Source organism: Calliopsis andreniformis, chromosome 1 (genome assembly GCF_051401765.1).
Source record: "Calliopsis andreniformis isolate RMS-2024a chromosome 1, iyCalAndr_principal, whole genome shotgun sequence".
Taxonomy (NCBI): Eukaryota; Metazoa; Arthropoda; class Insecta; order Hymenoptera; family Andrenidae; genus Calliopsis; species Calliopsis andreniformis.
This window is the reverse complement of record NC_135062.1, coordinates 691964-707828: the sequence shown is the minus strand read 5'-3', so window position 1 is coordinate 707828 and position 15865 is coordinate 691964. Positions and strand designations below refer to the sequence as shown.

The window sequence follows — 15865 nt, the reverse complement described above, 5'->3', positions numbered from 1 at the left end:
ATATAACAATCAGTTGTTCGAATCAATGCTATATAGTAAATATCATGGAATCACATCCCAATAAAAAATAGTTTTAATATAAAAGTATTCGCCAAGTATATTGGCAGAAATTGTAGTTATTCTTTTACATGAAAAGGAAACTTGTGATTTTTATAAGATCATGCTCCTTATCTTTATGCTGCACAAGTTATTTAATGGATTGTATATTAATTTTAATAACAAGTTTCGATCTAATAATGTGGCCTCTAGAATTTCCAGAACTTTTCTCATACGACCTTTTTTGGCGTTATTTTCAAGCAATAATCTTTTAGTATGTCCGTAGACACAGTAGATAAACCACGAATAAGGATTATAAATGCCTGTGAAACAATAATACCAGTAATGTTCGAAAACATAGAGCTAGAATTCTTATGGAGAACACACAAGCACACACACACACAAACACACACGCGCGTGCGCTTCCTCACGTACTCACTAAGGTGGATCTTATTCTTCGATTTCCGATTTTCAATTTTTTTTAGTCGCACCCATCAAAATTGTAACACCAGTCGAAAAAATCATCCCTAAAAATTTTCAAATTGATTGGACATCGAAAACCCATCCCGCACTTTAATTAAAGTTTGGAATTTTAGCCATTTTATGTCAATTTTTGGCATATTTAGATATTGCTCTTATTATGAAGAAATAGTGAACATTTTTTAAAGCCGTAATTATTTTTTTTTATATATATAATACAGTTACGCCGATCCTCTATCGCACCGTTTACAATCAGAATACAAATCAATCGCGCCGATTCTTTGTCGCACCGTTTCGAACTAAAATACACATCAGTCGTGTCGATTCTTTACCGCACCGTGTTTAAACACAACAACAATGTGAAAAGGCACTGCTCTCTAATATTAAAATGTATCTATTATTATTATTAGTCAGGGCAGTCATGTTTCAGTCTTTTTTTTTGTGAGTTCGAAGTGTTCGAAGTGGATTTAGTTCAAGAATACAGTGAAGTTAAAAAGATGGAAACCAGAAGAGAAACTAGAATATTTTTATTAGAACATGATGAAAGCCAAATTACCAAGTAATAGGCAAGTTTTGCGTGTTTTACTTTATAATGTTCGTAAAGTACAATTAGAACTCCATGCAAGTGCTGCTATCGCAATAAAGAAGATGGAAGTATTTCGGGATGAATCACACATACCTAGAAGAGAGACTCATTATAGCATCGACAAGTTACTGATATAAAAATTGATAAACAGTGCAAAATTCTTGAAAACGCCGATTGTGATACAGAAATGAAGGGAAAAAGAATTTTTTGATTCATTGGATAATTTTTTCGATTTTGATCACCGTGACGCCTTATGTATGTAGGACTGGATGGTGTGGGAGGTTTCAGAAGCTGCGGATTCGACGTTCGTCCGAACCCGCAGACTCAAGTAAACCTGCTCGCGAAGGCTTTCTTCCGGCCACATGGCCTATGCAACTACCAGGAGTCGGCCCTTTCGTAATCTCGCGTTCAAACTTGGATGTTCCGAATCAACCGAGAAGAATAATGGGGGAAGACTCGCCGCTTGCTTTCCCGACATCCTGAACAAGAAGAAGGCCGAGATCGCTGCGTGCGGCAGGATCTTGGCACGCGACGCTACCTCCACCATGCCTCCGATGGCTCTCTCGTGTCGTGCGATCTCGCGTCCAATAAAATTAGCAGCACGGTTCGAATTGCTATCGATGATTGGCAGAGACCCTCTAAGTCCCCCTGGGACTCTTCTTGCGGCGATGATCCGAAGTAATAAACGCTGTACTTTCGGTCCTCTCTGCCATCATCTGGTCATGAGATGACTCCCGTAACAGCGTCTTTACACCTGTTCGCAGAAGACTTCTCTCCTGGAACGCGAAGCGAGATGGCCAATCTCGTGGAGCGTCGGCTGGTTTCCATTATTCGGTGCGTCATGCATCCGTAGTGCAGCCCTCCCATCGGCGTCTTCTTGGGTGTCGCTCTGGGCTTCAAGTATCTGCTCGATGGACTACGACAGCCTCCCATTTTAGGCGTTGCTTCACTCGTCAGGCGGAATGATCCTGTAGCAGCTAGTATCCTGGCCGCTACCCTTCTCCGAAGATCTGCCGCAAGATACCGCTCTGATGACTCCGATGTAGCTTAGCTCCTGTCTCCTACCAATGCCTTTGTCTAGGCTGCCGATGTAACCGAGGTCACTCGTGCGTAAAATAGATGTTAGTAAAGCGTTAAACTCCCGATGGTGCGCACTAAAGGCCCGCCTTGCCTCAGGAAAGGTTCGGTTTTGTGATTCGCAGTGGTGCCAAAATAAAATAAACGATCGTGATTTCACATCATAATTGCTATTGCTGAAGCTCTGTAACTGAATTTAGATGAACTCATAATTAATCGTACTTCGATACGACGTTGTTGACATTGTCTTCGTGCAGAACACATCATAAAACTGTGCAAAGCATTCCTACGAAATTCACCGTGGACAGGTATTCTTCATGGAGACGGGAAAATGTTATCATTCGTAACAAATACGAAGCTTATAGGTACAGTACCTGTCATAATTACATATAACAACACGGGAAAGCTTTTAGAGATTCCTGCAATTCCAAACACTAGCAGCAAGAAACAAGCGTCAGCAATTTATCACTTATTACAAGATTGGGACTTAATAGACAAAATACAAGGTCTGTGCTGTGACACTACATCTTCCAATACAGGACGATTACAAGGAGCTTGTATACTGTTAGAACAAATGATGGGTTGATACTTATTCTATTTTCCTTGGCGTCATCACATTTATGAGATAATTTTAAAAAGTGTATTTGAAGGAAAACTTTTTAAACCATCCGGCCCTGAAATACCTCTTTTTAAAAAATTTCAGAAATCTTGGCTTAACATTAATAAATTAAATTTTAAATCAAGTGCAGAAGACAAATATGTTCATGAAAAACTCCTGGATATACAAGTAAAATTAGATTTCTGCTTGTACAATATACAGCAGAAGCAGCCACGAGAAGATTACAAAGAATTTCTAGAGCTGATGATAATTTTTCTTGGTGGATCTCTTCCAGAAAGAAACACTTTACATATTCCTGGAGCTTTCCATCATTCCAGGTGGATGGCTAAGGCAATTTATTTACTTAAAATATATTTATTCCGCCAAAAATTTCTATTGGACAGTAGTGAAATTGTGGGAATTAGTGATATATATATTTTTTTAGCTAATTTATACATTCAAGCCTGGATCAATGCACACATTTCCGTGAAAGTGTTATAGCTCGTGCGAATTACACATCCATTCAATTGCACAACCGCATTCAGGTCAATGACTGCGCCGAGTTAGCAAATTCCAGGAGAGTCGGCAGAACGTGATGGCCCCGGCTCCCCGTTTTGCTTTCCGAAAGGTCGCTGATCGCCGAAATGATCCATGAGTGCAGAACACTTTGGCGTAGCCCGTCTTGCGATACAGATCGCGACAGTACCAGAGCTAAACAGTGCTTGAATAAAAAGTAGTAAAGTTCACGGCGAGTTCCAACTCTTTAACCTGGCCAAGGACCCCAAAATCCTATCTCCTTCACACCTAACAGCGATCAGAGGTAGAACACCCCAGCTGCTGCAAGCAGACGAGAGAGTGGCAACAACACCACAAGATCTGATATTCGTATAAAATTTATACTCGTATTCTGCGATTGACGAAAATATTACTAGAATAGCAATACGCAAATTTGGTGGCCACTTACGATACCTTGCACCAGAAAATGTGGTATTATCCTTTTTCGATGAAACAATACCTTTGGACACAAAAAAGTGTATAATTGGTGCTCTACAAAATGTGAATGTGGAAGATTCCGTGAAAAGAGCTTTTATACTTCTACAAAACCCAAGAATTATTTGGTTACATATATTGATAGCTTCATTTCTATAGAAAGTAAACAATTTTTTAAAAGGTACAATATACCTACAGACTTTTTAGAAAAGGACCCTTCATTGTGGGAAAGCGATAGATCGTATCAAAAAGGTTTCAAAATTGTAACACATTTAAAAGTGGTAAATGATACCACGGAACGTGCTGTCAAACTTAAATCATAATATAATAATCTGCTGACCAAAAATGAGGAAGAAAAACAATGTATTTTACAAATAATAGAAGATTACAAAAGACTTTACCCTAATGTAAGTAAATGTACCTTAACAGAAAATGTATATTAAGAAATATAATATAACTTAACTTAAACTTTAATAAAAAGTATTTTATGTATAACTGTATACAAAAATTTCATTCATAAGAACCAATATAATCATTAATACACAGACAAACCTAAGTTTATTAGAAAATATCAAGGATTTTAAGTAAATTGTATCAAGTTACACACAAATAACATCGTAATACGTACAAGAAGTTATAATTTTACTACAAAAGTAATCATTATCCTTTTAGAATAGGAGAATGGAGAGATGTGTTAGAGGTTAACATATGAAACCAGTAAAATTTTAAAAATTAAATCAAAATGCGGCACGGGTTCTGAATGTCCTATCAATCTGAAATTTTCAGATAATCATTTTTTCACTCAGTATCACAATTTTAGGAGGCACGACAGAAAATATTTCGACAAAAAATTTCGAGTCCTATAGCTAAGGTAAACTCTAGTACTCACTCATTCAATCGGTTCTTTCTTAAGTCACCACGATGTATAATATCCGACCGAGTAATCTTTCCGTGTATTGTATAGATAAAATGAGAAGTAAGAAAAAATGAGAATATACGAAATACGGAGCCGGTTGCTTAGAGGTTAACCAACTTCAAGAGAAGTACAATTTGTTTTGTATATATTTGACATTATTTTTCCAGGTTGGCCACAAGGATGGACATTAATGTGTGATATTTTGTTACGATTACCATTGTCTGTGTTTTTAAAAATTCACTTTGTTTCATTTGCTATACCAGAATTGGATGGATACATTAAACATCCTATTCGAAAACATTATTTGGTTAGAGATTTGCCAAATGATATACGGAATTCTTTACTGTATTCACGGAAGTACATATTTAATATTCATGAAACAGCTACAAGATTATGTTATATTGGATTGATACAGTTTGGACCTCAAAGATTAAAGGAAAAAGACCAAGTATTCATTTATGTGAACCGTAATGCAGAATTAATGGATACAACATCATCGACACCTAGCTATCATATAATTGAAGATAAACCCTATCCCATACTTAAATATAAGTTTGATGGGATGCATACAGTTGAGAAATATTGGTATGATATGTGGAATATATGTATTTCTACTCCTTTAGGTGGTCGACTTGTTGTGCAAGGTAAAGAAATAGTATTAGAAGATTTAAATAAAAAAAGTACTATGATTCAAGCAGTGGTAGCTCGGTCTCCAGAAGAAGCTGTAGAATTAGATGTTGGCTATATACCTGGAGATCGTAAAGGTGCAGCTGGAATAGATTCAGCATGTTTTGCCCATCTTAAACGCAACTGGAATTGGGGTTTTGGCAGTAGTACCCGACAAATAAAGAATCAGCAAAATGTTATCTATGAAAGGGATGTATACCTTTCTAAAATAAAAGCTAAACCTATAAAGTTTACAGAGTTTTCTGGTTTGAAAAGAGTATCTGGTCCTCTTTCCGTGAATGCAACAGAACTTAGAAAAAAAGTACAGACCAAACATGAAGAGTACTTGAACCAACAGAAAAAGTATGAAGCATTGACGTGTTGTCAGAGTACAAAACAAAAATCTTATGTAAGGAGAGTACTACCACGTAAATGCAGTAGCAAAAAACGAACTAAATATGATGAAATTGATTATCGAGCGTTACAACGAATGCATAAGTTACGAGTAGATTGGAACTCTTATGAAGACAAAATTTTGCTTATTTGTAAAGTTGCTATGATGTATCTCTGTCCAAATCCACGTAAACAAGTAATAACGTTTTCTGCAGTAAGAGATATTTTGAGAACATATTCGAGAAATTCGTATAACAAAACATCAAAAGCTTGTCAACGACGACTTTTGTACATACTCAGACAACAACATAACGTTAATGCTGTTGCGTTGGGTGTTGAAGAAGTCAAACAGAACTTTTACATTAAAAAACGTTTTGATGGCATTGTAGAGAAGTTTAAGGAGGAATATAAAAGTTTCAACGAGTACGAGAAACAAATTGTAGAAGCGTTCAATTCACTTGTTGCTTATATCGCAAAGAAGTATTATGATATATCAGATGTTGGAGCAAAGGAACCTCTTCCTGTACCAATAACTGCACAAGAATTTAATATATTTTACAAAGTAATGCACCCTGATAAGCCTTTTGGTAATCGTGGTTTCACGAAAGACGTCCGAAATGTTAACGATATATATTTCGCAGTAATTAATTCTGTTATTCATAGTTCTATGTGTTGTGGTAAGGATAGAAGATCGTGGATATACCAGTTATTCAAAGTGTACCAACAATATCCAGAGATACTTTTAAGGAACGCTATGGCAAAAATTCGAAGTGATCAAATGGTTACAATTAAAAAGAATCAACTAACTACGATAAAAAAGTATGGTAACTATATGCCAATGAGTAGCTCTCAGTATCAACTAAGTAGTAATTACATATATAAATTTCATACTAAATGGCCTTATGATATATTTAAAGAATCATATGATGTTTTCTTTAAACTCGTTACCTGGTATTCTCGAAGTCAAGGAAAAGATCAAAGTAAAAGGTTAAACTATTTCGATGGTATTGAAATGTTGCCAATCACTGGTGGTATAATAGGCGCGATACACGATTATATTATAAGAGATCAAATAGATTTTGATGTTGAAATACCTGATCAAATAATAATGCTTGATCCGAGACTGAAAGAAAAAGATGAAACGTATTTTAGAATTGCTAAAAGATATCAGAATGTTTTGGCAATTTTAGACAATTTGAAATCTGCGAAAGAGTCTTGTTTCCAAAATAATGATACAACTTGTGATCATATAAAAAATAATGATAAATGCTTCAGTTCTGATGTTGATGTTTTTATTAATATCAACACTCATATGGATAATGTTGGTACAAAGGTTGATAAGATTAACTCTCCGGATTTGGATACAGAAAAGAGTATATCTTTGCAGAATTATAAGAGTAACGGAAAATTTTTCGAAAATACAAATAATGTTACCAATTATGAGAACTTAAGCGATGACACTGGAAATAAGAATGATTGTAACGATTTGGCGATAAATATGAAAAAAAAAGAGACATTAGGAGATCGTAGTAACTTTATACCGAACAATGAAACTGAAATACGGAATACTAAAGTCGATTTGGTATCAAATCTAAATACACAGACAAAAACAATTGATTCACATGGAAAGAGTAGATCAAGAAATTATAACGAAGACTTACTTGATTTGGATGGACCTACACAAAAAAGAGTGAAACGTGAGGGCGAAATTTTAGGTTTTATGAAGAATAATGAGGAGACTGAAACGCCATCGTTAATCATTAATAGTAGTGTTTCAACTGAGTTGTTAAATCAGACACAAAGTGAGAATTTGAAAACACATTCCATTGACGGAACTGATGAAAATGATGATGCAAAAGTAACGAATTCTATGGAAACAGATAATGAAGAAATTATTTTAAATCAAGAAAGCGAAATAACCACGTCATTGAAGGAACATCATGAGCAACACCATAAACAAGTTTTCACGCGCGTTAGTGATATTTTAAAAAATATACCACCTACACAAAGTTACTTGAATCAGTGTTGTAAAGTTGATGATTCAGTTGACGCACACAAACGATATACTCGTATAGCTTTATTAAGAATGAGAGAAGAATTAAGTGAACTTACTGTAGCTGATAGTCATCATGCACATGAATATTTTGTTGTTAATATGTTTAAAGTTTTTTATTCTTTATATACATCAAATTTACAAAATTCAGAAAAAGATGAAATATTTAGAGGTCTTTCAATAGCTTCCGAATTATTACCTCTAAAATTGAACATTGCACATAATCTCATTCAAGAAATAAGCAAATTTGCTGTTTTCCCAAAGGATGACATATTATACATCGATTTTAAACAAAATTTATCCCAGAATTTAGCATTTACTCTGCACGACGTAGATGCAGTTTATGAATTTATACGCAATAAAATGGAACTTGGAGCTAGTGTTCAAGAATTAACAGTAAGTAAGAATGTTTTTTCCTTATTCATTACAAGAAACTGCAAAAGTAAATACATTGTTTCAAAGTCGAGTACCAACTGCGGTCCAGAGATACATACGTTCCTTTCTTAGTAATTCTTAATGTAATTTAAGATTATCTATAAATTATCATTTTTCTAAAACGTCGAACACCTCATTCTGTATCGTATTGTTATCCATAATAATCGCACAAAATCATGCTATTTTTTTTATAAAACTGGCTTTATATGAGAAAACATAAATGATCAATTGGTATCACTTTTATGAAGATTAGATGAGAAATATTTCACTCTTTCCTCCATAGCTTGAAATTGTGTTTCATTTTTGAGGAAATTTTCAAGATAGCCGAGAACGAGAGTATCAAAGTACAATCTTAGGTACTTAAGATGTACTCTATTCCCGTTTACTCATTCTCTTCGTGAAGAAAGTCGATGCCCAGACCGTGAGTGTTCCCCTTATTTTGTGTATCTTCTAAGCACTCAAAGCTGTATTTCTGTACACTGATATCCGATCATAATTCAAACTCAATTTTATCAAAAACCAAGCATGATATAAAAAAATTTTGTTCTATATTCCCGACTTACTCTTTCATATAGAATCCCTAATTTCTCACTTCTACAATCTTATAGGACACCCTGTATATACACATGTCCTACTAATAACGAATATGGGGTATAAGAGTTCTTAGGTGTCCGCCTCACAAATTATTTTTCAGATATGTATGTTATACAGGACCTAAAAATAAAAAATACGTGTTCTTTTTTATATTGGCCCGTTTTCATATTTATAGGGTGAAACTACCACTCGAAATTGATGAGATGAAATACAAGAAATAGCTTAAGTTAAAAAATTATTATCAGACTTGATATATATTTAATTTGTGGCATATCTGGGTGAGTGAATAATGTCTTCGTTGTCAGTCACCCTTATCACGGAGGAAACTACCCCTAATCGTTTAAATGCACATTTAAGATTTGAAATCTGCAAGAAGGTTCTTAAAATCTTTAAAAAACTTTGGATTTTATAAATACATTATTGCATGATAACAAATTACTGATTCTACTACCTCCGACTCTTACTGTGGTGTGCTCCACCCCTGATTAGTGAACTACATTTGTCTTGCTAGGAGCCGATTAGATTCAAGTAAAGATTTTTTCTTGAAAATTGAATTCCAAATGATAACGATTGTCAAATGCAGTCGTGCTTATTGAGAAAATAGCTCTCAAGAATACAGTTACATGACTGTAAACAATAAACACTAATAAGTATTCTATTATATATTTGTTCTGAATTATTTGCAGGATGTACATGTACAGTTCACGAAATGATTCATTTTAAGTGTATACTGGAAATCTTATGGTTCATATTTGTCACTGAAGTGGTATTAATGATAAAAATGTTTAAAATAAAATGCTTTTTTATATTAGGAGCATCAAACTATCAGTGTATTATCACATAGTGCACACTTCATTTGTGTATTCTATTCGAAAGCAACATCTATAGGATTCTCAAAATCTCCTAATTTATTTTCTATATTATTTTCTATCTTACTTTTATACCAAGCATACTGAAACAGATTTTTATATCTTGGTGAAGATAACTGATTGTGTAATTACGATTGTAATTTAATAATATTGTTTCTGAAATGAAGATTAACGTCGTGGTCATGTAAGTCCAGTGGTGCCCTTTAGAATTGTCTTAATTGTAATTTCTTTGCCGATTGTTTAGAGTGTCTACTCCAAGAGTCTGATAACGACATACATGTGGTTCCAGTTTTAGGAAAAAATACCTCTTCCAATCAGATTTTGAAATGAGTTGCAGTATTGAAATAACATCCACATTGACTATGTATATATTAATTATTAATAAAATATATCTTAATTAAGACATTTTTTATTACATATGAAATTTTTTATTACATACTTGGAAACTTTTGCTAATTTTTCTTGTTTGGTTCCTCGTCCTTCGATTTGATTATTTATTAAGACTAATTTTCATCGTTATGACTTTCATTAACAGTTTCAACTTCACACTCTTTAAATTTATTCAGAAAATCCAATGAAGGCTCTTTCGAAATTTCAATTCCATTAAATTCAAATATGCTATCAAGCAAAATTTTCTCTATAGATTCCTTCAATTGAATTTCTTCCCTTGTTATGGGAGTTTCTATTAAGTACATTGTTTTGAATGTTGCTAATAATAAATTCAACACGTTTATCAGATTAATAATCATTTTTAATCACTGGAATAGTAGAATTACTTCTGTTTCAGTCTTGTCGACTGTGACAAGAGAACGCGTTTTCGAGGAAGAGAATAGTAACGTCTTGCCAGAAATAATGCGTAATTTGATAATATTCGAAGAATAAAAAATATCCAGCTAACTATATGTATTCCGTACGAACGAAAATAAGTCTTATTACACAGACCCTTGATTTTTTCACTTTTTTTTATTTTTTACAATATTTAAATATCAACTTACATTTTTAACAATAATTTAATATAATTTTTAAAAAATAATATTATTTTTATTAATGAAGTACTTATGCAAATCTCGATTTTCAGAAAAAAATCTTTATTAGAATTTGATCAACTCCTAATAAGACAAGTGTAGTTCACCAATCAGGAGTGGTGCAGCCCTCAGTAAAGGTTAGAGGTAATAGAATCAGTAATTTATTATCATGCAATAATTTATTAGTATGAAATCCAAGGTTTCTTAAAGATTTTAAAAATTTTCTTGCAGGTTTCAAGTCTTAAATGTGCATTTAAATGATTAGGGATAGTTTGCCCTGTGATAAGGACATAATTCACCCACCCACACATGCTACAAATTAAATTTATATCAAGTCTGATAATAATTTATTAATTAACAAGCTATTTCTCGTATTTCATCTTATCAACTTCAAGTGGTAATTTCACCCCATAAATATGAAAACGTGTCGATATGAAGAAACACCTAAAAACCCTTCCTTGTAAGTCACAAAAGGGTTAACGTTATAGCAATTTTATTCTAGTCGAGAACATAAACTATCATCGACACTTGAGAACAGAGCTATGTTTTACTAGTTGAGCTTGCCAAAATTGTACAAAAATTGACTCGCTCTACGGTTCGTTGTAGACTGATTGCTCAACATTCGATTGCATAGAACTTCGACAAAAAGTTTAATTAAGTTATTATATTAGAGCATTGGTTTCATGATTCTTCACATACAGAGTATGTTAGAAAATCTGGAACGTTTGTGTAAGGTGGGTCCAACGTGCGGAAACAATGAAAAAAGTGTAAATGTACAGGGTGTCACAAAATTATATGTCACGACGACTATAGTGTGATTTTACACCTCTGGATCGGTGGAGATCTACCAAAAATTCCGCTTGCAAAATTGTCCCTTATAGACTTCAAGATAAAATTTTTTTATGATTGCATCATACTCTATTAACTATAAGGAACAAAAGTTTTCGTTCCGTTAACAAATTAGATTAAAAGTTTTATTAATTAAGAAATTGACATTTTTCACATTTTAAAGGAAAATATTGATCTTTACGGTCAAACTTATAATTGTCTGTGTATTTATAAACGTAAATGTATCATCGCCGAGCTGGCTTTATTTATATTTGAAAGTCAGTTGAATCTGAGATATCAAATAGCGTAACTGTTATCGCCTCAGTCTATTATTATTGGCATTTGGACTGATCATGGGTTCAACCGTTCAACATCGATTTTGTCACTGGATACTTTGAAAGTTAGAACGAAATTCAGATTCTCTAAAAAATATTTTGTTCAGTGATGAAAGTAGTTTTTGCTGTAGTAATCGCCTGAATTATTAGAATTCTAGAATTTGAGCATATCAAAATCTACGTATTACGATGCAAAGGTCGTTTTACCGTTAACGTGTGGGCAGATATTATAGGGAATAATATTATAGGCCCCATTTATTTGCCTGCACCATTAAGAGGTCAAAACGATTTACACTTCCTGCGTTCTCGTTTCATGACTCAACTAAAGGATATCGTACCTGTTGCGTCCCTTATGCACCGCAATTCCTCCTTTGAGAATCTGTTGGGTTTTTGAGGCCCAGTACGCTTGTCCGTGATGATACACAGGTCGCTGGATTACATCAATCGTTTAATGCGATCCTCTTTAAAAATGACAGGTCGTGAATTGAACGGAATCGATTAGTCAACAAAAATCACAACTATTCAATGACTACAAGTCTACAAATCAAGAGAAGTTCCGAGTTATACTATTGGTTTGTTTATGAATTGCTTTTTTTTTACAAATTCTGCGCGCTCCGGCTGTGTTCGGGGTTTTATTAACCTCATTCCACTATTTCTGTTCATCAGTTTTTAAATGAAATCTTTGGAACACACTGAATATACCGCACATTTGCTCCACATATATGCCCTCCACGTTCATCGGAATTAAATCTGTTAGATCTTTTCCTCTGGGGAACAATCAAAGATAGAGTATATCATTTTGGTCAAACATTTACGTCCGTCTCACGGTTGAAATAGAAAATAGAAGATCCATTCCAAAGAATGAGATCAAATCCTGGACTTGTGGATAAAATATGGAACAATATAATAATTACAGGCATGCTTAGCAAATGATGGTGTTCCGTTGAGGAACAAACACCAGGGGCAATCGACACAGTCCTTTCTCCGCTCAAGGAAGCAATCGTTTATTTTACTGTTGCCAGATGCGAAAGTCAGAGTCATTCGAAATTCTGAACTTTTATGTTTTCGACAGTTAAGGGTACCGCATCTGGAAATCTTTGTTATAAAACAATTTCAGATTTTCGTCGAGCGGCGGAAAAATAAGTAATAAAGCATCTACGAGACACTCGCGCAGACTCGCTGGCTAATCCGGAGTCCCGTTATTCCTCCTCAATTGCCTGGCCTTCGACCAAGAGGGTGCACGAGGGATCAAGGAAGTGAGGGTGCCTTCCGCCCTTCCAAAGTGACTCAGGAGGATGCACCTTCCCGGATCGATGGCTAATCGATCCTACTGGTCAACGCCCGAAAATCGAGTTGACACCCCCCGAATGCGCATCTCGAAGGGGATGAGAACTGAGGAAGAAGCGGACTCCGGAAGCATTTACAGTCGTGTACGAATCATTGTACAAAATAATTGTTCTCGAATCAAAGAACAACACGAGTCATCATTCGGACTTCTAAAGTCGTAGTTTCGGACTTTACCATATTCGTAGTCAATTTGTTACCTCGCTGTTAAGATCCGTCCTCATATTGAACTAGCCATTCAATATTAAATTGGCGAATGGCGAAACGAAGTTCGCAATTACAAACTAGAGTTACTGATTGTGAGATACTCGGGTACCCGGGTATATCAAAATTACCCGTGATACCCAGATATATCAAAATTACCCGTGCTACCCGGGTATCTCATGGGTACCCGACACACGAGACAGACAAGACTGTTGTGTCGAATTAAGCCGAGTTGAACCGAATCGAATCGGAATGAATCGAAGTGAACCGAATCGAATCGGAATGAATCGAAGTGAACCGAACTGAGCCGAATTGTGCCGAACTCGAATGAACTAGAATTGAATCTTTGTTTTGAAGTAAAAACAAATACATCATAATTTAAATCCTCTTTTCTGGTGGAAATGTAATACATTTAAATATAAAAAATGATCAAATCTAGCAATAACTTATTTAAGTATTCCAGCTACATCTGCTTATTCAGAGCGTTGTTTTTCTACAGCTGAGAATATTGTAAATGACAAGCGCTCTTGCTTATCACCCGAAAATGTAAACTTCTTAGTATTTTTATATCAAAACAGAAATGTTTAAAATATAGATTGTATACATATATGTAAATAGATATATAAATTGAAACATATCACATACAATGTAAGAATTAGTTTTGTTGAATATTTTTTATCGTATTTGATTTATGATCGAATGACAATTTATCTACTTTTGCACACACGTTGAGTTTAATAGTGTCTTAATGATAAGTCCTGATAAATATACAAAGAAAACGAAAGCTGTAAGATGACAATTAATGAAATGTCATCTGCTTTGAAAATAACAGAAAATAACTAAACAATATTTTTATTGCCAACTCAACATTTATATTCACTTCGATTTTAAGTACTGTACGAGGAATTAAACATAAATGTGAAGAGTATTGACAATGTGTCTGAGTCTAAAACTACCGCAAAGCAATCGGCTCAATTCGGCTGAACTCGGCTTAATTCGGCACGAGATTCTTATCTATCTCATGCTTCGGGTACTCGTGAGATACCCGGGTAATACAGGTAATTTTGGTATAGCCGGGTATCTCACTCGGTTCACTTGAAATCTCGAACCCTACTATAATGGTCGTGACATCTAATTTTATGATACTCTGTACATACATGTTCCCGGAGGCACATAGTTCTCTAGTTACTGTACAGAACTAGAATGTTTGCATTTGAAAAGAATGCGAATTTATTGGTTACAGTAGATAGAACCGCCTCATCTCACACGTACTTTTCGACGTAGACGTATTATTAGCCAAAATGGTCATAATTACTAATTAATCAACGTATCCCTCGATGTACGGAAAATTACTACTACGTCAATATGTCTTGCGTGCAACTTTAAAGCTCTACACAGTATACTTTACTTTATGTCATATAAATTGCTTGTGCTATCCTCTTTAAGGTTCTACAAACTGTAACCTCAGAGATGTATCAATCTTCCAAAAAATAACATTTTTTGATATCATGCTTTGCTTTCAAGAAAATTGACTTTGAATTTTAACCATGTACGAGTGAACTGAAGTACAGTTTTAGATATTTGAGAGGTAAATGAGGAAAAGGAAATACTACTACTTTATTGTAGAAATAGTCAATGGTCAGGCTGAGTGTTTCCCTCACCACGTGTACCCTTTAACATCCAAAACTATACTTACGTCCGCCTGTACTTGATCATAAGTTAAACTCAATTTTCTGAAAAATGAAACACGAAATCAAAAAAATATATTCTACATTTTCAACTCATTTTTTATGTAGAGTCACTGGCTTTCTGCTTATATCACCTTGTTTTTGAGCACCCTGCGTATACAGGATGTTCCTATCCAAGTGACACATTTTTAGAGAGTAGATTCTTGACACAAAGACAAAGACAAAAGTTTATGTCCACATATGTCCGGAAATGCTTAATTTCTTAGTTACAGTAACTCGAATTAATGTTCGGACATGGCAATTTCCGAGCATTATTGCCCTATATATTTGTTTGTAATGAGGTTATCGAATAAATTGTTTTTTAATATATTAAAACGCTTGTTGTAGTTAGTAAAAACATAAATTTTATTTATTTAATGTACATAATCTTTGCATAACAAACAGTAAAGTAAATAATGCCGAGATTTGTATTCGAAAAAATATTCAACAAGGACAGTCAACAAGTTATGTATAAAATGTATACATTTTTAACAATATTATTATAATATTAATATTTGGTTGGTTGTCCCTTCTGTCTTATGACTTCATGTAAACGTTTTGGCATATTATATATAATTTTTTTAAAATATTTCTATGTTATACTTTTCCATTCCTCGAATAATCGCTCTTTTAATTCTGTTATTGTTCTAATAGATGTTTTCCTAATATTACGATCCAACTGATCCCACAAATTATCAATCGGATTTAA

General features: G+C 34.2%; 1 protein-coding gene across 10 annotated transcripts in view; it reads left to right on the top strand.

The window, feature by feature from the left end:
• Positions 1–15865, top strand: part of LOC143188062 (general transcription factor 3C polypeptide 1) — an 84812-nt gene that overhangs the window by 58210 nt on the left and 10737 nt on the right. For 9 of the 10 annotated variants that reach the window (XR_013003466.1, XR_013003462.1, XR_013003475.1 and 6 more), the window contains one exon: positions 4851–8191. Coding sequence is in view for 4 of the 10 variants with exons in the window: in XM_076392111.1 (XP_076248226.1) it covers positions 4851–8191 (3341 nt within the window). In the remaining 6 variants the exon portion in view is untranslated. Of the gene's footprint in view, positions 1–4850; positions 8192–10771; positions 10851–15865 lie in introns of those variants that run through there. The other variant, XM_076392153.1, reaches the window with a different exon arrangement.